The 27364-nt window shown below is 53.9% G+C and overlaps 1 protein-coding gene across 2 annotated transcripts in view; it reads right to left on the bottom strand.

The window, feature by feature from the left end:
- The window catches only part of CREB3L1 (cAMP responsive element binding protein 3 like 1), a 35767-nt gene extending 8615 nt beyond the window's left edge, over positions 1-27152 (bottom strand). Inside the window, exons 1-4 of one of the 2 annotated variants that reach the window (XM_036427178.2) lie at positions 26590-27152; positions 6138-6366; positions 3149-3333; positions 551-629 (exon numbers count right to left, since the gene is read on the bottom strand). In XM_036427178.2, the coding sequence (XP_036283071.1) occupies positions 551-629; positions 3149-3333; positions 6138-6366; positions 26590-26691 (595 nt within the window). In that variant the 5' untranslated portion in view covers positions 26692-27152. The remainder of the gene's footprint in view (positions 1-550; positions 630-3148; positions 3334-6137; positions 6367-26589) is intronic. The other variant, XM_036427179.2, reaches the window with a different exon arrangement.
- Between the last annotated feature and the right edge of the window lie 212 nt (positions 27153-27364).

Raw genomic sequence — 27364 nt, 5'->3', positions numbered from 1 at the left:
TTGACCTTCCAGTTCGACAACCCCAGCAGGTGACTAGAGTCTGCCCTTCCTCCCTCCCACTCCAAATGGCCCCAGGGTTTCCATTTCTGACTTCAGGGTAACGAGGCACTGGGTTTGCAGCCCACCAGCCAGGAAGCACTGCTCTCCCCAGCCTCCCTCCGTGCTGTCCCTCTGTGGCCACAGCACCAGGGAGACTGGCACTCTGGGCAGTCAGGGGGAAGCACAGAATGCCCAGGTTTATGGAGTGCTGGCTGGCTGGATGAATGGACGGACAGATAGACAGATGGGTAGATGAGTGAATGGCAATAAAATGAGCCACTGTAGTGAATGGCAGGGGTTAGTGAAGAAGGTGTGAGGGTGTAGATAGCAGTGATGACAGTCAGGGGTTGGGTAAGAAGGGAACTGGAAGAACGGGGAGTGGGCCAAGCATGGAGGAGGTTTATTATGGGGAAAGGTGGGTTGCTGAGGAAGGTGAGCGGCTGGACCAAGGCACCAGGGATGCTGTCTGCCCAGGACGGGAGAGGAAGACGCCCTCCCTGGACCCTCTTACCTGGTGTCACTTTGAGGAACTGGTTCACCTCCTGGGGCTCTGCTTTGATCATGGGCAGCTGAGTCATCTCTCCCGGGGCCTGAGGAGGAGACAGGTCCAGCTCTATCAGCTGCCCCTGGGGCTGTCCCTACCAGGCCATCCACCATCTCCCTCCCTGTCCTGCAGAACTGGGGAGGTGGCTGGCTAAGAGCTCTGGGCATAGCCCAGAAGGAGTAGAGACAAGTTCCTGTGCGTAGAGGAGCCATTCAGCCAAGCAGAGGGATAAGCATCCGCCAAGGGCCAGAGGCCAGACAGAGCATGGCCGGGTCTGGAAACTGCCAGCATTCAGGGTGTCCGGAATGTGGGAATGTGTGGGAGATGGAGGGGTAGGAAATAAGACCAGATGATCGGAGTGGGGTGGGAGTGGAATCCAGACAAAAGAATTGGAAGCAAGGAAGAGCCTTTAATGGGTTTTAAGCAAGAGACAGACAGAATTCGTTTCAACTTTAAACAAACATGCAATCCTATTTCTTTATTTTTTAAAGTGATAAGCTTTTAAAATTATTTTTATTTTGTTGATTTTCTACAGAGAGGAAAGGAGAAGGGTAGAGTTAGAAACATTGATGAGAGAGAAACATAGATCAGCTGCTTCCTGCATCCCCCCAACCCCTACTGTGGATGTGCCCACAACCAAGGTACATGCCCTTGACCGGAATTGAACCTGGAAGGGACCTTTCAGTCCGCAGGCTGACGCTCTATCCATTGAGCCAAACCGGTTAGGGCATCCTATTTCTTTATATTCCAACTTGCAGTTCCAGATAGGATTTCAGGAACAAGCGTGGCTTCCTACACATGGCTGTCCACACGCACGGGAGCCGTGTTCTCTGAGGAAGGCGCTGTGTGGGGCCCTGGATTTTAGGACAATCTTTTCCTTTGGTCGGCGGTCAGCAGAGGGAGGTCATGATATTGTGGGTGGGACACAGAATCCCAAGTTTGGGCAGATGAGTAAGAATCACAGAGGGTTCAAGGTTGGGGGAGGGGACCTGGTGGGTTTCCTCCTCTATACCCCAGCTCAGGCATCAAGTGACAGGTGAGGGGACTGAGATGCAGAAGGGCGATGGCGTTTCGCCAACTCCTGGTTCTCTCGCCGCCACTAGCGTGTTGTGACCTCGCTGGAGTGAGGGTGGGGTTTCAGTCTGGCGTCTGAGCTGGAGGTGCAGCTCCTCTGTTTGTGACTGTATGATTTGGGGAAAGTTGCTTAACCCTTTAAGCCTCAGTTTCCTTCTCTGAGGCATGTGCCCCACCTCCTTCCTGCCCCCTGCTGCAGTCCGCCTTCCCTCCCTGCTTTGGCAAGGCCCGAGGTGCTGGGAGCCAGTCTTGGATCTGATCACAAAAGATCCTCCACGCTTAGTTGGCAGCTCAGTGGTTGAACATTGACTCATGAACCAAGAAGTCACAGGTTTTCAGGTTCAATTCCCAGTAGGGGGCGTGCAGGAGGCAGCTGATCGATGTTCTCTCATTGATGTTTCTATCTCTTTATACCTCTTTCTCTCTGTAAAAAAATCAATTATATATATACATATAATCCTCCAGCTTTAGCTGGTTTGGCTCAGTAGATAGCGTGTTGGCCTGAGGACTGAAGGGTCCCAGGTTCTATTTCAGTCAAGGGCACATCCCCAGTATGGGTGTGCAGGAGGCAGCCGATCAATGATTCTCATCATTGATGTTTCTATCTCTCTCTCCCTTCCTCTCTGAAATCAATAATAATAATAAAAAATATATATATATATATTTTAAAAAGACCCTCCACATCTGCAGCCAACCCTGAGGGTTGGAGGAGTTGGGAGGGGCTAACAGGTCTGCTTGTGGCCGCATTCTGATCAGATGAGCTGTGTGGCCAGCAGGGGGCAGGCTGGCCCAATCCAGACGGAGGATTTAAGACGACCCAGGGACAGAAGCTCCTCAGAGGCACCTGGTAGCTCACGCTCCCATTCTCTAGAGAAGGAGGCTGAGGAAAGGGGGTGGCACGTGCCCAGAGGACAAGTGGGACCCAGGCAGGCCTCTCGCAGGGGCCTGGGCTCTGGGCCTCACATTCTCAGAAGGGTTTTCAGGGATCATCTTGGATGTATAGCTAAAGGCTGTTACATCGATACATTGGTAGCGGGTGGGAGTAGTGTGAGCACGTGGGGTGAAGATATTAATCTCATGAGTGCAAACAACTGAAAGCACACGTTTTATATTTCCACGTTGGCCTTTCTCTTTAAAAATGCCGACACTTTGAGAACGTGAAGTGGCCTGGGCTGTCTCCATCGCTGGGACTCTGGTCGTGGCCCAACGCCAGCCCTGCCTGCGTCCTGTCAGCCTTGCCCACACACGGCGAGGGCCCCGCTTACTGTGAGGGCTCCATGGCCTGTCCGCATTCTAGGTGGCGCATGGCGGCCAGGGGGGAGGCAGAGGTCTCTCTGGGAGTGCCACCCCTTGGTCCCGAGGGTCACATGCCTCCCTGTTATAGAACCCTGGGTGCACAGGGCTTTGGACACTTCTTCCCACAGAGACCCCCCTCCCCCACCCCACCCTTTGCCCCTCCCTCAGTCCCTACCAAACAGTCCCCAGGCTCACCTGGTGGGGGACCGGCAGCCTGGACAGGGGGCTGAGGCCCAGCAGCGGGGTGGTGGCCATGGCAGCAGCGGCAGCCATGGCTGAGGAGGCGGCCAGAGGGTCCACGGGCAGCTCCAGGCTCTGCTCCTGCTTCACCATGACGGAGCACAGCTTGTGTCCCAGCACCCAGGCTCCATGTTCCACATCTGGGGGGAGGGGGGACAGGACCCAGGCTCAGGGGACTCCCGGAGCACAGGGCTCAGCCCCCCTCCTGTCCGTAGGGAGCCAGGAGAAGTGGGGGCATCTTCTTCATTCAGCAGCCCATAGACGGGGCTTGGACAACAGACCAGAAACCCTCCTGACTGGCTGTGTGGCCTTAGGCAAGTTGTTTAACCTCTCTGAGCCTTAGTTTTCTCCTCTATAAAAGTGTCTGGTAGGAAGTAAATACATGTCCAATAAATGGTACCATTGTTCAGATACTTGTTGTTACTCAGTGAATATTTGCTGAGCACTGTGCTGGGCTCTGGGCATCTAGTGAGAGTCACAAGCAGTTGGAATGAACAGGAAAGGAAATGGGGTCCAAGGGGCCGGCAGGGGCAGCACAGCCTGGGGGGCTGGGCTCAGAGCTGTGACTTTATCCTAAAGGTAACGAGGTGGCACTGGAGAATTTTAATATGATTAGATTTGTGACGTGAAAAAAGATCCCTCTGCCTCTGTGTGAAGACTGGACCGGGGCCGGCGAGTTAGAGGCAGGGACCCGAGGCAGGCTGCTGAAATGGTCCATCGAGAGAAGCAAAGGCAGTGGCAGTGGGGATGGAGAGGATGGAGCACCCTGGAGACATAGTTAGAAGGAAGCAGTCATAGGACCTGGTGATTGGGGGCGGGCGGGGGGGGGGGAGGGGGAGAGGAAGCGTGTTGTGTGAGGGATGATGCTCAGGTCTTCTAGGCAGCATCTACCTCCTGCCTATCTAGTGGGCCTCCTGGCCTCACCTGGGCCACAGGGATGGCAGACAGCACCCCTTTTCCTGCTAGGTGCCCACAGACTTCCACCCCAGCTCAGCCTGGCCCCACCTGGAAGTCAGGGAAGCACTGGTCAGGCGGGGGTCTGGGCGGCCAGCTTGCAAAGGAAGGACTATAAGGGGACTCTGGCCTTTGGGACCCACTGTGGGTGGGGAGAGGGGTCAACGGCTGCCGGATCCCACCTCAGAGGCCAGGCCCCACCCACTGGGCCACAGGCTGCCCCTGGCTCCAGGAACACCCACAATCTTCCCAAATTACAGGGCCGGCCCGCTGGCCTCCGGGAAACTGCCCCCTGCAAAGGGCCCACAAATAAATTACCCTAAAAATAGACTGGGGGTGTTCAAGGAGTTGCTGGGCTGGACATGTGGGGATGGAAGGAGAGCCCGCCATGGGAGGGTGCCCACCCCACAGCCTGCCCCTCCCCAGGCTGTGCCCAAGGCCTCCTCGAGGTGACCTCAGAGTTCTTCCCTGTGGCCAGGGCGCGGAGGGAAGCTGGGACCTCAGCAACCACAAGCCCTGGAGCCACTTAAAACCTCAAGGGCTGTCCCTGTCCTCAGGGCTCGGGTTGGGGGTGGGGTGGGGGTGGTGCAAAGGTCTGTCTCTGCCCCTGGGGGACCTCTAAGACCCTAAGCAGCACCTCACACTTTCTGCACTGAGCACAGCCCTAAGCCCTTGACACATATGAGCTCATTTATTCCTCCCCCAGATTCTATGGGACAGACACCACTATTTCTCCCATTTAACAGAAGAGAACAATAAGAAAACCATTCAAAAACCATTAAGCTCTGAGGGGAAAGGAATAAGAACCACTATAGTATCAAGAGGATTTTTATAGGCACAATGAAAATAGCCAGTACTTATCATAATGCAAATGTAATATGCTAATTAGACTGGATAACCTTCTGGACTAAGCCATGGTGGGGGTGGGCAGGGTGAGACCTTTGCACAAATTTCATGCATTGGGTCTCTAGTTGACATATATTATGTGCTGGGATCTTTAACCTTGCCCAGAATTCTATGTCAAGCCACATAGCCTCTTCATTTTACAATTGAGGAAACAGAAGCCCAGAGAGGTTAAGAAACGTGCCTAAGTTCACACAGCAGCTGGGGGAAGCATCAGGATGTTTGTTTGGTTCCAAACCCAGGACCCCCTGCTGCCCCCTTGAGGCTGGCAAATGTGGTGGCGGCGAGAGTGTGAGGCTTAGAATCAGCGGGCTTGCTGGCTTCCAAGTCCCTAACCTGCATTTTACTGTTTGTGACTTAACCCACTGGCAGATGAAGACCCCGAGGCTCACAGAAGCTGGGAGATGTGTCCATGACCACCCGGCCAGACACGATGGGGCCAGACGGTTTGAGGAAATGCCCAGAGGCCATTGCTAGGTGGGCAACAGTCTGGAGTTCTCGAATGTGGAAGCTGAGAGGAAAGACTCAAAGGTCCCTTCGCTTAAGGGCAAGGCAGGGGGCGAGGGGAGCTCCAGAGAACTCTCCCTTCAGTAATAGAAGTGGGCGCAGCAGTGTCTCCCAGGTCGCATCTCGGCGGGCCTCCCCTAGGAGGGGTGGGAAGGCTCTAGAATAGCGGCTTGGCAACTTGTCCACATTTACTGCTTCATTCCCCACACTGTTTCCTCCAAGGCGATGCTTCCTCGGCCCCGAGTGTGCTTCAGAATCACCCGGAAGGCCGAGCCCTACCCACAGGGTCTCTGATCCTGCAGGTCTGGGTGGGACCTGACACTTACATTTCTGACAAGTTCCCAGGTGTCGCTGCGGTCCTGTCCGGGAACCACCCCTCGCCCACCACTGACTAAGTCAGCAGCAAACGCTTTTGAGAAGTGCCCATATGGGCTCGATGGGAGGGAGAACAAAGAGGCCATGCAGCTTCCTGGAGGGGTATTTGTGGGTGGGAGTCCCAGCCTCCAGTGCCCGCCCCTGCCCATCCCCCATCCTGGGCCTTGGGTGCCTGTGCTGTCGTGGGCCTTTCCACCCTTCTTACCTTGGGTGGTGTCCTCCATCTTGATGGGCACAAGGGGACTCTGGGGGGCAGAGTCACCGCTCAGGGAATAGCTGTGCTCTGCCTGGATGCCGGGCGTGGGTGAGTCCAGTTCCATGTCCAGCAGAGGGCTCTTCTCATCCAGCACCGGGTCATCGAAGAAGCTGCTGAACAGGTCGTTGGAGAAGTCCTCCATGTTCTCCGCAAAGTGGTCCAGGTGCTCAGGGAAGTGCTAGGGAAGGAAGAGGGGGTGGGGGGCAGTTTAGCTTGGGAAAAGGGAACAGACACCGCTGTGGTGGTGCCTCTAGCCCTGCCACCACCAGCACTGTCCCTGCAACATCCCCATTACTCTTCCCGCCACCATTAATGCCACCACCAGCACCTCCCACCGCCCACATCACCTGCACCAGCCATCACATGACCTCCACCCCCACATCCACTGCCATGGCCAGCTTCAATGTCTTTACACTCAAAGGTAAGCTGGAGATGGCGTGAAAAGATCCCTGGACCAGGCGACAGGACTCAGGGGTCTAGTTCTGGCTCAGTGACCTTGGTCACATCACTTAGATTGCCTGAATCTGTCTCTCAGTCCACTCTTCTTCCTTCATGGAAGGACTAATTAAAGAGTCACTATGTCTTTGCAATAGCAAGGATGGTCCTAGAGTAGGGGTGTCGAACTCAATCAGAGAAGGGGCCAAAATCTAAAATCCAGCCTAAATCGCGGGCCGAATGGTTTACTGAACAGTCATAAACTGTCATTGTGATGGAAACGCAGTGGAGTGCAGTGATGACAGCGCGGTGCGGGCCACATTGCAAGGCCTGGCAGGACGGATTTGGCCCGCGGGCCTTGTGTTTGACACATGTGGTCCTAGAGGAATATAGAGGGTATTACGCTAAGAGAAATTAAGCCAGTCAGAGACAGACAAATAACATATGATTTCACTTACATGTGGAATCTAATGAGCAAAACAAACAAACAAACAAACAAACAGACTCACAGACACAGAGAACAGACTGACAGCCATCAGAGGGGAGGGAGGTTGGGGGGCTGGGTGAAAAGATGAAGAAATAAAACAGTACAAATTGGTAGTTGCAGAATAGCCACCAAGATGTAGATTACAGCACAGGGACTAGAGTCAACAATACAGAATAGTACTGAATATAAACTGTAATTGGAAAATACATTTAAAAAGAAAAAGAATATGTCTATGGCAGCAAGTTTGCATCCCCTTGGCAGTATTAGTGACTTTTGCATTATCTTTTGCTGGGAGTCAAGGTGGGATTATCTAGACCTTCACTTCCCTCATTAGTACAATCCCCACTTGTCCCCATGCCTCCAGTGTCCCCCTTTTCCAAGCCATTCTTTATCCCAAGAGAACAGGCTCTGGAGCCATATCACTTGGGTTTGAATCCCCGGACTCAGTCTTGGGACTTCAGTGCCATTCAAACTGCCAGTGTTGTCCCATGAACAGGGTGTGGGATTAATTTAGTAGGCCATGGTCAGAATGTAAGAAGAAATAAAACAGAACAAAATAGAGTACAGAATATCAGCATGCATAGCACACACAGAAAAGTTAAATACCCAGTGTAAATTTTTATCTCAGTTATGTGTGTGTGTTTGTGGCGATGATGTAAATATCCTATATAATAAGAGCCTAGCAACTGAAACGGTGTAACGACCAGAATGACCAGAGACCAGAATGACCTTGCCCAGGTTGCCCCCCTGCACCCCCGCCACAGGGAGACACCACCCCGATCTGGGTTGGGGATAGCCTGCAAACAGCCTCCCCCCCATAAGGAACCCCCACCTTGATCTGGGGCCCCGTCAGAGCAGACTAGCTGGACCCCAGTCATACACTGGGCCTCTATCCTATATAATAAAAGGGCAATATGCAAATTGACCCTAAGGGCGAAACGAGCAGAACAACTGCTCAGCCAGTCACTATGAGACACACTGACCACCTCTGGGTCTCTTTCCCCAGCTGGCAGGTTCTGATCACCTGATGGCGAATGGGGAAACAGGGGTGAGTTGTGGGGGACATGGGTAGCACCAAGCCAAGGCCCTTGCCTCGCTAGTCTAGTCGCTCCACACACGGAGGGTGAACTGCAGCAAGGGCAGGGCCGTTGATTAGGTGGGAACAGCCAACCTCTTGATGTCTCCCCCGGGTTGTCAGTCTCTGATCACCTGATGGCAAATGGGAAACTGGGGTGGGGGGTGGGAGGTGGGGTGGCAGTGAGGGACAGGCCTGCTGCAGACAGCCAGGGAAGATGGCCCTGATCACAGGACAGGCCTAGGAACTGTACCCACACACAAAATTTTGTGTGCCAAACCTCTAGTATTTCTTATAAACAAAAAAGCCTGCAAAATATTGGTCTCTGTGATTCCGGGAAAGCGCATTTTCCTCTCTCTGTTTCATTTCTTCAGTGGCACAGGGGACTTTACATGGTTCCTCCTCAACAGGATTAGTGTGAGGATTAAGCAAGTTAATACAGTTGACCCTTGAACAACATGGGTTCCAACTGCATAGGTCCACGATATGTGGACTTTTTTCATCTTGTAAACAGAGGATGTGGCCTTAGGATATTGATAAGTACAGTGCTGTAAGTGTATTTTCTCTTCCTTGATTTTCTTATAACATTTTTGTCTCTCTAGCTTACTTTATTGTATACAATACATACGAAACTATGTGTTAATTGACTGTTTATATTACTGGTAAAGCTTCTGGTTGGCAGTAGGCTATTAGTAGTTAAATTTAGGGGGAGTCAAAAGTTTTACATGGATTTTCTACTGGTGCCTCTAAGTCTTGTGTTGTTCAAGGGTCGCCTATACTTGTAAAGCAACTCAGAACAGTTCCTAGCACATAGTAATTACTCAACAAATGCTACCTCTTATTAATAAAGCATTCAGCAGCTGGTACATAGTAGGCTTATTTTTCTCTCTCTAAAGAATTATAAGGTCCTAGCTGGTTTGGCTCAGTGGATAGAGCATTGGCCTGCGTACTGAAATGTCCCTGGTTTGATTCGGGTTAAGACACATGTCCAGGTTGCAGGCAATCCCAAGCAGGGGGTGTGAAGGAGGCAGGCAATCAATGATTCTCTCGTATTATTGATGTTTCTATCTCTCCTTCTCCCTTTCTCTCTGAAATCAATAAAAATATATATATAAAAAAAAGAATTACAGCCGAAACCTGTTTGGCTCAGTGGATAGAGCATCGGCTTGCGGACTGAAGGGTTCCCGGTTTGATTCTGGTCAAGGGCATGTACCTTGGTTGCGGGCACATCCCTGGTAGGGGATGTGCAAGAGGCAGCTGATCAATGTTTCCCTCTCATGGATGTTTCCAACTCTCTATCCCTCTCTTCCTCTCCGTAAAAAATCAATAAAATATATTTAAAAAAGAATTACAAGTATGTAAGGAAAAGTTATTGTTTATGCATTATTTACTGACTGACTTTGCTGGTGGGCTGGTAGAGATGATGGGAGCTTTGCTTCCTGCCCTGAGGCCCCATCTGGCAAAGGGTTAAGGACTAGATTCTGGGGGTTGGTGTGCAGCCTGAAGCTGTCTGCTTTTTCTGGCGTGGACTCCTGGGAGCCCATTCCAATGCAGAGGGATGAGCAGACAACCCCCATCGGAGCGTGAGGGTCAGGGCCGCCAGCATCAATCAGTCTGTGGGGAGCAGGGGATGAACACAAGCTCTGCAGTTGGGTAGACTTCCTGCTGATCCTTCGCTCCACTACTTGCTTAGTTACTTTGCTTCTCTGTGCCTCAGTTTCCTTATCTGTTAGGGAGAATAATAGTTCCTACCTCACAGTGTTGTTGTTGTCATGAGGGTCAAATATTTGTTAGGTGCTTACTAACAAGGATTATGAGGACAAAAGGAGTAAATACATATAACACATGTATACATATAACACACATATACATACATGCAGTAAATACATGTAACACTTAGAACAGTGCGTAGTATGTAGTTGTGAGCCATTATTATAAAGAAAAGTCTAACTCTGGGCCTGAAGTGAGCTGAGCTTGAAGCCCATGGGGAAAGGTGGTTTGGTCTTCCCCCCAAATTGTGGTCAGAGAATCCAGGGCAAAACGAGTCCAGAAACCCTACCGACTGAGGTGTTCTCTCCTTTTCCAGTTGGCCAGAGCTTATCATTACTATCCAACCTTTTGTTGTGCTCCCACATGCGTTGTTTTATTCAATCCTCACAATTACCCAGTGGGCTAGGACGTTGCATATCTGCATTTGACAGACAGGGAAACTGAGGCCCAGGGAGCCAAGGAGAACTGGGAATCATGCACAACTCCTCATTACCCTGTCCTTGCCCAGTTCGGGAATTGTCTGTTTGCCAGACTGTAAACTCCCTGAGGCAGGGTCTATATCTTGTGACGGGTGACAAGGCCTCGTACCCCAGAGGGCAGTGCCAGTAGGATGTCAGTTGTCTATCAATGCCCGGGGGAGGCAGTGCCAGGAGGTCAGAGCCTCAGCTGAACAAGTCTCTAAGAATAACTGTGATCCCCGACGAAGACCATGTACAGGGTACAGCCTCCCCCAACCACCCATCCAGAACTGTACTCGCCACACCCTCTGTAGTGTCTGGGCCAGACCAGCTGGGGTCGCTTTGTCCCTTCTCCCTCTCTCTTTTCTCCCTCTCCCTCCTTCTTCCCTCCCTCTCAGGCCTGGTGTGGGGCCCAGTGGGAGGGGGTTGTAAAGAGAGGACGGGGCAGTGAGTCAGCTGCTAAGGTATTTCTCCAGCAGCTGCTTCTCAGGCGATAAGGGTTTGCCAAGCTGTCCCTGGGGCCTGGGAGAAGAAAGATGCTCCCTCTAGTCTGGGCTGGGGTCTCCGAAGGCCTTGGCTCCAGGCAGATGAGCAGGGTCCTTCCCAGAGACCACCTTTGGGGTGCCCACTGGAACCTGCGTAGGGAGCTCCGTTGGCCCCCTTTGGTGAGCAGCCCCCACCCCACCTGCTGGAAACAGCAGCCAAGACTCAGCAGGATGGAGCTTCCAGAGAGTCGGAGCCAAGGAGAAGGGGAGGGCGGCCAAGGGGCAGGGTGGGGGTGGAGGACACTCAGGAAATCCAGCCATTGCTCAGGGCTTTCTTGTGTGCTGGGCCCACCTCTGATGGCAACAACGGGCGTGTCCCATCACCCCCAGGCCCACTCTTAGCTCCTGGAAGCATGCCAGAGACAGACTCGCTTTAGAGGACTTTGTAGCCATACTTCTATCTGGTGCCTAGAGCTCAGTGATGGTTGATTTATATAATCAGGTTGGAGGCAGAAAGGGACCTAAGAAAGCTCATGGTCCACGCCCTCCTCCCCTATTGGCTAATGAAGAAACCCAGATAAGAGAGGGAAGGCCACCTACTCAGGGTCACACAGTGAACTGGTAATGATGGGGGGAGGGGGAGGTGTTCTTCACAGCTCTGGGGCTGACAGGATGTGGGGCACCTCTCCTTGTCGTCTCTCCACCCTCCCACTCCCCTTGGGGAGCCCACTCTGGAGATCTCACCTGCAGCAGCGCCTCTTGTCTCTCCCCCTTCCCCCCAACCCGGGGTCTCCCAGCCCTCCCTCCAGTTTTCATACAGAAAATGCAGGTTTCAGAGTATCCCGTGGAATTTATTGGGGGTGGAATCTATAAATGGCAGGGGGTCGTGGGTCATAGTTCTGGGGTGGGAGGTGTCGGATTCTAACCGGGGTGAGCGTTCTATGGAGGTGCCTTTCCAGGCAACTGGGGTGGGAAGGTGGCGGGAGGGGGAGGGGGGCGGGCGGGTGAGAAGCAAGAGAAGGAAATACTGTATTATGATTTGTTTCCCTCCTCGTTAAAGACTTTTTCCTACAGTCGTGCCAATGCAAACTCTCTCTCGGCCGCCACGCGCAGCCAGCGCCGGCTCCGCTATTTCGGAGAGGTCCCGGGCTCTCCCAGCGCGCACCCCTCCCGCCGGCTGAAGCACCGCCCGGAGCTGGTCTCGGGCGCCGGCCCTTTAAATTTAAAGGACGCGGATCCTGCGGGACCCCGCCCCCTCGCTGGGAGCCGCCCCGCGGGGAACCCGGCCTGCTCATTGGTGGAATCCGCGGGGCTCCTGGCCAATGGGAGGAGGCTGCGCGGAGCCCTCTGCGGCAGCAGCTGGGGAGGGCGGGGCTTGAGCGGAGGGCGGTCCCGGGCTTCGCGGACAGCGCGTGTACCCGGAGGGGGGAGGGTATTCTGGTTCTGGCCGCCGGGTCCCTTTCTGCCCCTTTGAGCTCTCTCGACCCCCACCACGAGGAGAGGGAAGTGAGGGGGGAAATGGAGAGGAAGCGTCTCTTCCGACGTCCCCAGCTCGAAGGGGAGGCCAGACCCCAATTCCTAAGTGTCTTTGCAGCTTTTCCAGCTCAGTTCCTGATGCCCCTCCTTCAGTAATCCTACCGCGGGCCCAAGGATGGGGCAGCCAAGTCTTGGTCCCTGGTGGGGAAAGGGGGACCCTCCTGGGCCAGCAGGAGGACCGTCCGGAGCCCCTCTGTTTCCACCCCTAATTCCTCTATTCTATTGGGTCAATGCAGAGAGAGGGGAACGCTCTGGGGGTGCAGCTGTCTGCAGAGGGTATGTGTGGGAGAAGGCAGCCTCAGAGAGCCCCTTTCCCCTTCCCCGCCTGCACCCCTAACCCTGGTTTCTGCCCCTTCCAGAACTGACCCAGGCTGATTCAGTCTATGCTTCGGGAAAAGAGTGGGTCAGGCTGAGCTGTGGGATAAGGAGAGGGGGGAATCCCGAGCCCAGACATTCCTTCCGAGAGAGAGTGAGCTCTGGGGAGAGATGGGAGGAGAATCTTCTTAGATTTCCCTTTCCCCACAGGCTGGGCCCCCACTCTCCACCCCCATACACACTGACCCATACATTCCGGGACTGTTACTTGCCTGGTGGTCACTAGAAAATTGACCCCATTTCAGGCTGAAGGGCCACCAGTGTGAGTCAATGCTGTGCCCAGAGTATGTATATGTGTGTGGAGTAGGTCAAGAGAGAGCAGGGAGGGGCTTAGCAGAGGGGAGGTGGGCCCCTGGCTTGTCAGAGATTCTCCCCACCCCCCTTAAGCCTCACCATCCGGGCCCTGGGGGTTGCCTTCTCAGACCTTGGTTTGAAGGCAGTTCTGTGAAGGAGAAAAGGCCCTAGACTTGGACTTGGGAGACCCAGGGGCAGGTAGTGTTTCCTCTTCAGGCCTCAGTTTCCCTTTAGGTATAATTTGTGCTCCTATTGAGGCTCCTCAGAAAGGGGGCTCCTTTTCTCTCCTGGCCTCTCCGGGGACTGGGAAGGGATGGAGCCGGTTCTTCCTGTCCCAGGAGGGAGCCTCTTTCTGAGTCCTCCTGGCAGGGCATGGGGATTGAGGGGAGCACACTGTTCCAACCTCCAACTCACCCTCCCATTCCCCACAGGCCCAGGGCAGGCGGCTGCTGAGGTTTCATACTTTCCCCCCTGCTGAACTACTCACCACAGAGCCCACGTCCAAATAAGCAGAAATACTTCTGTGTGTGTATAGGTACACACACACACACACACACACACACACACTCCTGTGCGCGTGCTACCCAGATATGGGCTGTGAGGTTCCTATTTACACAGGGAAACACTATCCAATGTAAGATCTACCCCAGGGTCACGTGTAGACAGTTCCATATACGGCCCGGCACAGGGGTATTGCATGTACACTAGTCAGCTGACACTGGCAGGCACTAACTGATCCAATGAGGACACACTCCTCAGAGGTGACAGACAGAAAGACTCCCAATATATACATGTGCACACAAGGGCGGTCACCCCAGACGAAGTCACAGACGTGGTCATGCACACCCTCACATGAACGAACGCAACATCTCACGCGACCACAGACTGAATGCTGACTGTGCCAAGCCACGCAGCTGAGATGACTGAGTCATGTGACCCCCCAGCAAGGGAACTTTGGTAGTCCCAGGCTCCTCTGGGGCTGGGATAGTGAAGGCTGGAGCCGGAGAAGGGAGTAATGTGGGGATTGAAGTTTCCTGGGCATGTGTACCAGAGAAAGGAAGGGACAGAGGAAAGGGCAGGCTGGCACCCACCGGAGGCAGCTTCTGTGTCGGGCAGGGCCCTGGGGAGGGGTGCATTCTTTCTAGCCCCCAGCTCTGTTAGTCTGGCCCTCTGGTTCCCCCTCCTGACACTGGGTAGGACATGGGTCCTCAGGAAAGTGGAGCCTTGGCCCGCAGATTCCCGACCAGCCTCTGGCACCTTCTGACGAGGCAGCCCATGTGCTGTGGCCCAACCCTGGGGAAGGTGCCAGGTACTGTCTGGGCAGGAGGAAGTGATGGCAGTGAGTGCTGCCGCCCAGGGCTGGGATTAGCTGCGACTGGCACTGCTAATGGCACAGCAGCCCTCGGTCTGGCTGCCGGAGATGTTGGTCCATCGGCAGAGGCCAGAGGAGCCTTGTGGGACAGCTCAGGACACTGGGAGTTAAGTGCCAGGGCTGGTACTGGGGGCCGCTAGGGAATAAAGGCATCTAATCACACACAGTTATTCATCGCATGCATTTGTTCAGTATTTACTGAGTACCTGCTCTGCACCCGGACCTGTGGGCACAGAGATGAACAAAGCTCACTTCCTGCTTGGAAAAGACTTCCTCACGAGTGGTGTAACTACCCTATTTATGAAGGCAGGTCCCAGGTTTTGCACTCTGCTCCGTCTCCACCTTGCATCAAGACCAATATGACTTCGAGACTCCCCTGCTCATTCGTTATCCATTGGTGACCCCCAACGGGCCTTAGGATAGCTTCCCAGTTCCTTAGCGAAGCTTGGAATGATTTAGCCAGGTTGCCTCTAAACTATGTCTTGCTGTGTCCACTTCTCATCTCTATCGCCAGAGTCTAGCGTTGGTCGCAGCACATGGTAGATGCGTTTGCTGAGTGACTGACGGACTGTATCAGGGGGTGAATGAAGGAATGTGCCAGTGATCTAACGGACCGAGACCTTTTTTCCTGCAGCTGAGCCTCCAGGAATGACTGCCTGGAATTCCACTCTGATGCCAGCTCGCTCCTGCTCCAGGCAGAGTTTCCATGCGCCTGGACTCCTTCCCCGGACTCCTCCCTATTGGGTTGTTCTTCCTCAATGCCTTTTTGTTCTTCAGCCCCAGCCAGACCAGGTACCTGCGGACCACAGCCCCCTACTCAGAGCTGGGAGAACCATCCCAGGCTTAGGCCAGGCCAGAGAGTATAAACAGAGCCCTGTGGCCAACCGGCTGAGCTGCTCTCCCGGCCCCTGGCCAGCTGGAAGGCCCTCCGCGGCTGAAACCTGCCACCCAGCTCTGGCTGGAATTCCCTTGGCCTCTTCCCTCTCCTCAGCACACTCAGCACTCGGCCTTTGGCTTCCTCAGCATCCCAGCCTGTCTGAGTTGTCCTCAGGTTTTATTTTTGGAAGAAGCTGCCTTCTCTCTCCTTATTTACTCCTTCCTTCAGAGAAGGTGTGGGACCCCTGGGCTCGGCTGGGGATCAGGCTGTGGTTCCAGCTCCCGGGGCCTGGACCTCTCTGGGGCTCCGAGGGAGGGGACCTCCAAAGGCTCCTGACCCAGCGGATGCTTCACAGCCAGATGCCTCTGCCCTCCTCCCCCCCACCCAGTGTGTGTGACTAATGCCTCCCCTGCCCTTCTTGAAGAGTGCCACGCTAGCCAAAAGAAACAATTATAACTGTAGGGCTGAAAGAAATCCTGGCTTCATTAGATCTACCTCTTATGTGCAGAGGCAAAGTAGTCCAATGGTTATGAGCAAGGGAAGCAGCCGACCTGGTCCGAATCCTGGCTGTTACTTGCTGAGTAGCCTTGCCCAAGTTACTTAAGCTCTCTGAGCCTCAATGTCAGCTGTAAAACAGGGGTAATTATAGCTACCCCACCAGGTTGCTGTGAGGAGGAGGTAACCTTTGTAAAGAGCTTTATATAATGTGGGACATGGAGGAGGCTCTCACTGCATGGAGCTGTTATTACTACAGAGAGGGAAACTGAGAACTCAAGGTAAGTAGCCATTCCCGGAGTCTTTCCTCTGTCTCATCTTCCTTCCAAGGAGGGAGGGGGCTGCCATCAAAGAAGGAATCTCCTTGAGACAGTCCCATGGGCAAACCCCTGGGTCTTCAGGGTCTGCCTTCTGCCACCAGTGCAGGCCCTCCACTGGGGCAGGCATTTCTTCCACTGCCCCACAGGCCTCTTTCCTGCTCACTGAGGGCCAGGGGTCAAGGGTCAGGGGAAGAGACCTCAGCACTCAGCCCCTAGGCCAGTGGGACTCTGAGAGGAGGGGGGGAATGCTGGGTCCTGACATCACAGAGCAGAGAAGCTGGAGCCACAGCCATGCAGGCCAGCTGGGGCCCTTCCAGCACATCCAGATGTCTCAGGAATGTGCTGAGCTGGGAACTACCTCGCTCTTTCCCTCACCACCCCCAACCCCTCATCCCCTCATATGCTTGCTCAAGCTCTGCCTTCACTCCACCCTCTTTCATCTCTCTCTGGGACTGCCCCTCTGGTCCATTGCTACAGTCCAGCTTCCTCTCAAGACCACGGAAGGGGGTCACTGAGTGCAGGAGTCCTTCTCTTTTTGCAGACCCTAAGGGCTGACCATGTGGAGACGGGAGCCTGAGCGAAAGGAGGGGAACGTTCTGAGCAGATAGTACATGCCAGATCCCAAATGTGGAACCGATTTACAGCCCTGGGAGAGAAAGGGGTGAAGGCTCTGGGGCAGCAGAGGGCAGGGCTGGGCTTCCTCTCGGGGAGGGTGACAAAAGGGACTCTGGGCATCTTGTCCCAGCTGATGGGTGGGAAGACAAGGAGATGAGGTGCCAGGTTGGGCTGGGCTCAGGAGGACTCAGATCCTTCTATTCCACTGGGGCCAAGAGGGACTTGCTTTGGATAGTCCTGAACTGTAGGAGGGGTGGGGGAACCCCATTAGTGTGCCAGGGTTAAGCCAGGAGGAAGGACATGGTTTAGCCTCGGACTATCAGCAGGAAGAGGGACAGCAAGTCCAAGGGTGGGCTTGCCTTGGACTCCCCAGGTCAGCCTGGCCCCAGTGCTGGGCATGAAGGAGCCAGAAGGGACTGGCACTCCTTGGCCACTGTGAGAGTCACATCAGGGCAGAGGGTGGAAGGAAGAGGAGAGAAGGGACCTGGGGTCAGCTGCTGCCTTAGGCTGCTCTGGGGTTGGGAAGGGCCCACAATTCTGTCTCCTCTGGGGGAGGTCCTTCATCACCTGCACAGGCTGACAGCTGACCTCCCTCCAATGGACTCCCAGCACCGAGGCAGTTCAGTCGGCACTGGGACCACCGCTGTGTCTAGCTTAGAACTATCGCTGGCCCCCTCCCGCCTACAAATAACACTCCCAGCTCCAAAGCGTCACATTCCACTTACCAGATAGTGGGAGCCACTCATCTTTGTCTTCCCTCCAGCCTAGTTGGATGACCACTCCCAGTTCCTCAAAACTGCTAAGGACTCCATTGTTGCAGGATCTTTGCTGATACCATTCCTGGTGCCTGGATTGCCTTTGCCCTTTATCTCTTTGTTCCAACTCCTATCATCCTTTAAGTCCTAATTCAAATGCTGCTTCCTCCAGGAAGCCTTCCTTGACCACCCAGCTGGAAGACTCCTCTCCCGTTTGTACTATCATATCACTTATAGACTGTTAGGTCACTGGCTAATATCATGCCTTGAACTCCAATTATGCACAATGGGACCCATCTCTCTTTCTATACTTGAACCTCCTTGAAGGTAGAATCTAGGATGGAGTTTATCCTGAAACCCTCTGCAGGCCCTCACAGAATGTCCATCATACAGTATGCCTAATGGTAATGATAATAATAGCCTACATTTTTGTCCCAGGAACTGTTTTAGCTCCTTCCATGCAGTATCTATCTCATTAAAGTTTCAGAAGATGAGGTAGGTAGTATTAGTACTCCCATTTAATGGTTGAGAAAACAGAGGCATGGAGAAGTATCTTAATTCAGTTAAGAGTTTGAGCCAGGGTCTGAAACCAAGCTCTGATTGCAGAGCTTGTGCTCTTAAGCACACACAACAACCCTAGTTGTTGAAGGAATGGTTGATTTCTTGCTGCCCTATCCCAAATACAATGTTAGAAACAAATATGGGCCCTCTGCTCTGTGTACTGGGTGTTCACTGGGGCCCCAGCTTTCTTCACCCCTGACCACCCTCTCCTTATTCCCCCCAAACACAGGCTGGGCATCTTTTGGCTTTGCCCCAAAGAGCCTTCCAGCTCCAGAGAGGTCAGGCACGTCAATAACTAAACCCCTCTGCTCAGGGGTCAGCACAGGGATGGAGAAAGTGGGACATTATTTCAAGGGCTGTCCAGTCCTGGGGACCCTCCGTTTAGGCAACAACAACAACAATAATCAGGAGAGTAGCGGCGATAGCTATTGTTTACAGAGGATTTACTACATGCCAGGCACTGTGCTAGGCATTCCCCAAGAGTTATCCAATTGGATTCTCAGAAGAAACCTGTGTTCTATGTCATCCCTCCTTTATGGATGAGGAAAATAAGCTGGGAGAGGTGTAGGTACCTGTCAGGCTCTCCCAGATGACAGAGAGTGAGAGCCAGAATTTGCTCCTAGGTCTGAGTATCTAAAGGCAACCATTAACGGCTCCCCAGAGCTTGTTAAGGTACCTGCCATCTCTCCTGTGGACTAACTGTCTGGTCAAGTTGGGTTTGGGAGTAGGCACAGAAAATCAGGAGGTTCCACTTTGCCCACAGTAAAGTGGATTCATGGTCTAATACAGCTCATCTCTTCCCCAGATTCATGTGTGGTCTTTTAAAAAAATATTATTGGTTTCAGAGAGGAAGGGAGAGGGAGAGAGAAACATCAACGATGAGAGAGAATCATTGGTCAGCTGCCTCCTGCATGTTCCCCACTGGGAATCAAGCCCACAACCAGGGCATGTGCCCTGACTGGGAATTGGACCGTGACCTCCCGGTTCATAGGCTGACAATCAACCACTGAGCTACATTACACTGGCCAGGCCAGATTCATGTGGTTTGAGATACAAGATATTCAGAACTGAGTCTATTCTTCAGCTGGTAGTTTGGACCCAGGTGTCCATTTTATTATACTTTAAAATTTATATACATATACATACATACATACATATATATATATATATATATATATATATATATATTCTGTTATGTGCACAATCTACACTGAGTGGCCAGATTATTATGATCTCTGAATACATAATAATCTGGCCACTCAATGTATATCCTATATAATAAAAGGCTAATATGCAAATTGTTCCCTCAACCAGGAGTTTGACCAGCAGGCAGGCCAGCCAACCACCCATGTCCTCTCCCCCTGGTCAGGCTGGCTGGGCCCCACCCTTGCACGAATTCATGCACTGGGCCTCTAATATATACACACACTGAGTGGCCAGATTATTATGCATTCAGAGATCATAATAATCTGGCCACTCAGTGTATTTTGTAATAGAAAAGGCCATCATGGTAAAGTGAAAGGTAGATGTGGGATTTAGTTAAGATTTACTCCTTGAATAAATAACAAAATCCATTTAAAAAAATGTACTATCAAAGTAGGTAATATAGAAGTGTCCATCTTCCATTATGCATCTACCCACCCATTCATGTATCCACCGCTTCTGCCCTTCCTTCCTTCCTCCCTTCCTTCCTTCCTTCCTTCCTTCCTTCCTTCCTTCCTTCCTTCCTTCCTTCCTTCCTTCCTTCCTTCCTATAAATAAACATTTCTGAGCACTCAGTTACTATAAGCTATAACTAGGCAATAGATAAAAATGACTGCCTGACACTCCCTGCCTTCAAAGAACTCACAGTCTAGTTCAGCAAATGAGGAAGCCGAGGCCCAAGGTCACACAGAAAATCAGGGCAATGAGGTGAGGAGAGGTGAGGACATGGGCAAAGGCTTGGCCTGTCTGCTTCCAAAGCAAGTCCCCTCAATTGCTGCTTTAAAACTGCCTCCCGGCTCTCCTCAAGGCCCTGAAGAGCCTGCTCACGCCACTGCTGCTTTCATTTTTGTTATTCTTTTGGAAGGGGATGGCGGACAGCTGCTGCTGTCCAGCTGTTATGTCGGACCACAGAGCCCAGCCCAGATGTGTCAGCCCCTCTGCGATGTGTGAAGTGGTTCCTGGGCCAAGAGCCAAGGGCCAAGGATGCTTCAGTGAGGGCTCTTCCCATGAGGGCTGGGAGAGGAGGTACACTGAACCCGGTAGCAGGGAACCCCTCATTGCCTTACTTGTCAGGTTGGCCTTGTGGATGATACGGTGTGTTCAGGTCATGGGGGTCAGGATCTTTTCTCTGATGACCAGAGTTCTTGCCTCTCCCAGCTTCCCCTGAACCAGATACACCCACTCCTACCTTCTTCCCAATCCTGGTCAAGGGTTCTGCCACTTTAGTTGGCTTCCCCTAGTCTGTCCGAGGGGGTTACATAGCATTCCAGCCAAAGCAATGCTCATGGTCTTGACTTAACTCCACCCAAATCTTCCTTCTCCATCCTGCCCCTTGGAGTGCTGAGACTTCCAGAAGAACAGCCTGTTCTCCAGCATCTGGAACTGGTTTCTTGAGGGAGGTTCAGGGGCAAGCCAGGTCCCCGAGAGGGATGCTCAGGGAGGGCCTCCACACCAAGACTTGCAGAAGGCACACGTACAAGGAGGGAAGACACAAGGCAGAGGGTGGGGTGGCGGGGAGGGTGGTGGGGGAGGGGAGATGAGTCTTTCATTCTCCCCTCTCCTGGCATGGTAGCCAGGTCAGGCTCGGCCAGACATAAGTAGACCTTCCCAGAGAGTCCTGGAAGCTGCAGAGAGCAAAGGTCTAAGTTTCCAGGCGGGATGGGAATAGCAGCATCCCCCGAGCGAGCGAGTACAGGATGTGGGGCCTCTCCTCTCACTGGCCAGGCAACGTGCAGGCTCTGCTCCTAATGCGCTAGGCATCCACAGTGCCCTAAGGATGGGAGTAAGTGAGGGTGAAGGTGGGGCTCCTCTGATAGCTGATATCCCAAACTCCCCTTGCTCTAGAGAGCGAAGTTCAAACCAGTACAATAGCAAGAAAGAGATGTTCTCTCCCCTCCTTGACTCCATGGGATTCCAGCCCCAGAACAGAGTTAAGAGGTCCCCCTCCTCTCTAATTCTGTTCTTCATCTGCACAGGGACAAGGACGCTATCCACAGCCCCAGTCCACCCTGCTGACATGCCTTCAGTAAGTTCTTTGCCCACGGAGAGGGGGACACTGAGGAGGCAGAGGGTGGAGGTTGCCTCCTCTGAGAAACTTTCTATGACCTGCAGCTCATGGATGCTCAGGCTCTCACCATGCTCTGCTCCCTCATGGTACCCCCCTCTCTCCCCGGTACTGCCACTGTCCCTTTTCCTCTCTGTCTCTCTCTAGCTGTGAGTGGCTGGAGGTTACTCTGCAAAGTGACTGCCTTCGCCAGCTGCTAAAGGAGGGGATGTGTGTCCTGAGAGACGACCAAGCAAATCCCCAGCTGGTCCAGGGAAGCCGGAGGGACCACACAGCAGATCAGGGTACAGACAGCATCTTCCTGGGATCCAGCATCCCCATCACCCTCAGGGCTGAGCAGGCCAGGACCCAGACACCCTTAGGACCCCTTCAGGAATTATGGGTCTACTTTAGCACACAGGCCTATCTTTTTATTATCTTTATTGCTGAGCACAGGCCTTTCTTTTTAAAAACATTCTCTCCCCTTCCCTTATTGGGGATTGCCCTGGTTTGAAGTATTTTTCTCTCTCTCTACAAATGGAGTAAATCCTTGAAATGGAGCAAAGTCTACTACAATGCGACAAAGCCACGGCTTCTTTCCTACACTGGGGACCCATCTCAAACAAAGGTGGGCAACTTTTTACCTAAAGGGCTGACTGCCTCCTGCTCCTTTAGAAGCTTCTCAGTTTGGTCTGTGGCATGTGGTCAGTCACATTTCACCATTTGACTTTTATGCTTTTTGTGCTAGTACAGACCCCAAATCGATTGTTTTTCATTGGTCCTATAATACCACAACCTCCCATTTTTCATGATTGAACACTTTGTACTCTGTTTATTGCCTTCTGATGGAATTTTACTATATTAAGCACCTATAGTACGCCATGGTGTATGGTGTATGGTGTATGGCAATGGACAACACCGACATGGTCTCTGCTCTCATGAGCTTTCTTTTTCACAGAGGAAATGGACAACAAGCCAATAAAATAACCGCAGTCTGAGATAAGAGCTATGAAGAAATCAAAGGACTGAAACGGAAAATTACAGAGTGTCCCACTGGAGGTGGTTGGGGGAACCTTTTCCAAAGAGGTGACATTTGAACTGAAGACGATGAGGTAGAGAGAACTGAAGGGAAAGCGTTCTAGATGCCAGGAACGGCACGTACAAAGGCCCTGAGGCAGGCCAGGCAAATACCTAGTTTTAAGTTGGTGAATGTGGACCCAGGAGTCCTGAATGGGAAGAAACTGGGGAAGTGGGGAGCCCTAGAGCCAATGCTCAAAGTCGAGGCCTAAACTACAAATTAAAATTTGCTGTGGCTCTAGACCATCCGGTCCCAGGAGCTATGAGTGTCTGTACCACACATAGGATGGGGAGGCTCAAGGCAATGACAGCTCGTTGGAAAGCATGGAGAACCTTCCTGAATCTCAGAGACAGTGCAGGCTGCAGGACTGATGGCTGGGAGTCGATGAGCTTAGGCGCCTCTTTCCCCCCTCTCCTTAAAAATGTAAGGTCTGACCTGGGCCCCCCCCCCCCCCCCCAGTCATTCAGTAATGGTTGGTTGAGGCCTACTCTGTGCCAAGCACAACACATGGCACTGGGGTACAATGTGAACAAGACAGATAAACCCTTGCCTTCAAGGAGCTTATATCTCAGTAGGGAAAGCAGAAAACAAACAAAACAAAACAACCTGCCCAAAACAAACTCAGTGTTCTGGAGGAGTAGGCATTCAGGGAGATCTCCCTTCTGAGTTTTTCTCCGTTAGTCCTTTTCCCGTGGATTCTACTCTGAGACCAGAGTACTGTGGCCCCTGGGACCTCTTTCTCACGGGTGAGAATTTAAAGATAAACACACATGTATGCACATGGGCTCACACACATATACCCCTCCCCTTTGAAGGCCTGTTAAAGGCCCACGCACAGACATAGAAACACCCAAATGCACATACTTCTCTAATCTCTGTAAGTCCTGCAAAGCCTGAGGGTGGGGGTGGGGGTGGGTCATTTAGCTCAGGAGAAACCAGGCTGGGGGTCTGGGCAGCAGTGATCAGGCTGAGCCCCACACCTCCCTTCTCCTGGGCTGGTCCCTGGGGTTGGTCATTCCCATACCTGGCCTCCCCAGCTGCTGGGAGGTAAATAAGTGTGCTGGGCAAACATCCTCCAAGCTTCCTGCTGCTCCCCTCTGAGACAACAGAGCTTCTCTTCCTCCTTCTCCTCCCACCCCCCAGCTGGGCCTTCTGTGGGATCCAAAGCCTTTTGCCCCTAGAGAAATCAGACTCACCCCTTCCCCTTAGCCAGAGGAACGAGGCAAGAAGCACTCAGAACCAGTGTCTCTATCTGGAGGCATGACCTGTTCTCCCTCCGGTCCTTTATCTCAGTTCTCTGAGCACATACTTGCCCAGAGGCTGATCACAGGGTTCAGGGAAGCCGGCTCTAGGATGGCCATCTCCGGAACCGTGGGAGTTATAGGGAGGGGAAGCCCCCACATCTGGCAGGAAGGGCAGCCCCTTCTGAGCGGTGCCTCTGAGAATCACATAGGCAAGACTGCAGGATCGGATCTTCACAAAAGAAAACAGAGAGCACCCCCGGCCACCTCCCAAGCACCCTGGACTTGACCGCATGCTTATTCTCCCGACTCTGTCCAAGCGAATGTGTGCTTCTCACGTAGAAGTGTGCAGGGCGAGCATTCCTTTTGATGTTTGCTTTTTGCACGGAGCAAACAGAGCACATACATTCTCTGCGTGACTTTATGGCCTTTATCTGGATTTTAAAGGATAACGAATATCCTGCTCTCAGAGTCCATCCCTTCCCATCCTTCCCCTTGGAGACTTTTCCTGTCCTCATGCAGCATGAAGAAGGAGTTGGTATGAGACCTTAGCCGCTTACATGGAGGCGCCAGAGAGGGTCCCACAGCAACTGCTCCCTGAGTAGTTTTTTTTTTTTTTAACTATCAAGGTATCCCATACTCTTTGATAATGGGAACCTTTAAAAAAAACAAAACATTTTATTGATTTTTTACAGAGAGGAAGGGAGAGGGATAGAGAGCTAGAAACATCGACCAGCTGCCTCCTGCACACCCCCTACCAGGGATGTGCCTGCAACCAATGTACATGCCCTTGACCGGAATCGAACCTGGAACCCTTCAGTCTGCAGGTCGACGCTCTATCCACTGAGCCAAACCGGTTTTGGCCTGAGTAGTTCTTACTGTCACTCTATGTAGCTTCTGGAACAAGTTAACCGTGGACACTTACCTGCCAGGGAGAGTTCTAATTCATCTCTAATGAACGTTGTCACTAAATCTCTACCATAACACTATGGGGAAGGCTCTGTGTCTCCATTTTTCAGGTGAGGGAACCAGAGCATGAAAAGTCACTTGTCTGAACTGCCTCGACTGCTGGCGGCAGAAGCACAGTTAGAACCAGCACAGGAATTCTTTTCCCTCTCCTCTCCGAAAGCCTTTCCTGCGCCCCGCCTCTCCCGGCCTGGCCTAGGACCCAGGTCAAGAGCTTTGCTAGCAGGGCTTTCCCTCCCCTAGTCCTAGTGCTGGATACCACTGTCTGATCCTGCCTCCTTTCCTGCGCTGGACTGAGGCCCAGAGGAGCAGCTGGGGAGGCAAGGCTGAATGGAGCAGCAGGAAGAGGCTGTAGGCGGCAGAGTTCATTCAGAAAGCCCGGCTCAGAGCTGCTCAGGGTTCTGAGGAAATCTCCCAGAGGGGCTCTCCCACCTCCCGGGGCTACAAGGGGACAAACAACAACCCCGCTCCCTCTGACCAGTGTCCGTTACCAACTCCGAGAGAGGCGCCTGGAACTCCAGCTCTCTGCTGCTTTATTCCTAGGATCGGCGCCAGACCATCCTTAGAAAAACTTGACCCAACCTTTGACCAGGTTATTGACAAAGAAACTGAGGCCCAGGGAAGGGAGCTGGTGGGGTGGTCCAGGTTCACGGAGGGAGGCAGAAGCAGAGGCAGGACTAGAACCCAGGTCTCCCCCGCCACCGGTTCAAGCCCTCTCTCCTCCTCCACTTGGCCTTCCTGCCCAAGTGTCCCTGGTCTCCCTCTGCTGCCTAAGGAAGGGCCTAGAGACCTCAACCCCACGCCTGGCTGGTTTAACAGCCAGGGGCAGTTTAGGTTGGAAGTCTAAGATGCCCAACCCTTTACATGTCTATGCCCTTGGCTTCTGTCTGGCCAAGCTGATCTTAGTCCCAGCAGGTAGAGGCCAGGAAGTAGAGGCCCTGAGATGATCTCTGGGTTTGTGTGTGTGCCCGTGTGTGCACACACACACACACGTGTGCAGACAGACAGGAGGTTCACTACACGGGGGACATCCTACCAGACTCTCCAAGCTGCTTACATTTTAACCGGGAAGGTTCCTCGGAACCCAAATATTTTTATTCCTGTTCCCGAGCCCATACCCCTCCCCCACAGCAGGGCCTTTGGGCTGAGCCTGAAAGAGGGAGGGAGGGAGGGAAGAAGAGAGAGAAGCCACGTTTCCTTAGGATGGGAGGGGAAGAGGGAAAAGGGAGAAAAAGGACAAGCTCAGACACACAGAGTTACAGAGAAAGAGAGAGAGGGAGAGAAAGTCAGAGAGAGGCGAGGGAGAAACAGACCTCTAGAGAGAGGGACAGGGAGAAAGACCGCCCTCTTCCTGGGCCACCGGTCGCCCCGTGGGGCTCTGCCCAGCTGGACGCCAGGTCCCTTCCTGGGGACATAACGTTCCTGACTTTTGGGGCGGCAGGCAGCACCCCTACGTGTCCGGGTCTGGCTCAGAACCCCGAGTCTGGATCACGGGGCGTCGAGTCTCTGCCCCCCCCCCCCCCCCAACACTCCCGGTGCGCCTCCCAGCGGAGAGGCGGCCGCGGGTCCGCTTTGCGCGCACCCTGGTCCCGGAGCCCCGGGCGGGCGGGCGGGCGGGGACAGGATTCGTGTCTTTCATGCTCACATCGGAGAACCGGGCGCCGCCGCCGCCTCGACGTCCCCGTCCCCCGAAGGTGGAGGCCAGTGTACCCCCAGACGGAGCCCCCAGGAGAGGCGCGCGCTGGCTCGCGCACCAGGGAGGTGTAGGGACCCGGTCCCCGGACCTCAGAGCTCTGAGCACGTGCCCCTGGGGGGTGGGGGGACCCTGCCTCCAGCCGCGCCTCCCTCTGCCCAGTGAAGTGCACCCCGTCTTGGGGGCGCCGGGGAGAGGGGGGGGGCGGGCGAGCGGCACAGCGGGGTGCGGAGCGGTGGAAGGGGCGCGCAGACCCTTGGTCTTACCGCATTGTTGAGGAAATCCGACTCGTTCAGGTCCCCCAGGTCCAGGAAGCTGGATCCGGGGAACAGCCGGTCCGCCGGGAAGGGCTCCAGGACGGCGTCCATCGCGGCGGGCTCCGGGGACCCCTGGGGCTGGGCTGCGCTCACTCCAGGGCGGCGACGCGCTCGGCCCAGAGCTGCTGCTGGCGGCTGGCAGCGCGCGGGGGCAGGTCCGGGGCGGGCGGGGGCGGCTCTGCCCCGGGCAGGGGACGCGGGGGGCTCGGGGGACGCGGGGGCGCGGGGCGCTCAGGGCGCGGCGGAGGCAGGGCTCAGGGGCGCGGGGCGCACCGTGGGCATTCAGCCGACTCCTCTCCCTCCGGCTCCTCCGGGGGCGCAGCTGGCTTCCATGGGGAGCCCGGGAGCGAGGCTGAGGGCTGGAGGAGCCCCCCGGGCTGGGTGGGAGCCGGGGGCGGGGGAGCGGGGCGCTCCCCCCACGAGACTGGCGGCTGTCGAGTGCTCTGCTCTCTCCGCGTCTCCCTCGGCTTGGCTTCTGTCACTTTCCTCTGCGAAGCCGGGAACCCCTGGCGGGTGAGCACAGCTGGCCAAGCCGCCACGCCCCCGCATCAATATTCACGATAATTTCATAGTAATGAGGAGGGAGGGGCCTGAGCAGCCGGCCCTCCTCTTTTAAAGAGACAAGCTAGCAATCTCTGATCTCTGGTGGCTCCCGAAACAGAGGCCTTGCCCTAGCCGGTTTGGCTCAGTGGATAGAGCGTCGGCCTGGGACCTGAAGGGCCCC

This window comes from Pipistrellus kuhlii, unplaced genomic scaffold (assembly GCF_014108245.1).
Source record: "Pipistrellus kuhlii isolate mPipKuh1 unplaced genomic scaffold, mPipKuh1.p scaffold_m20_p_9, whole genome shotgun sequence".
Classification (NCBI taxonomy): domain Eukaryota; kingdom Metazoa; phylum Chordata; class Mammalia; order Chiroptera; family Vespertilionidae; genus Pipistrellus; species Pipistrellus kuhlii.
This window is presented reverse-complemented; position numbering and strand designations above follow the sequence as displayed.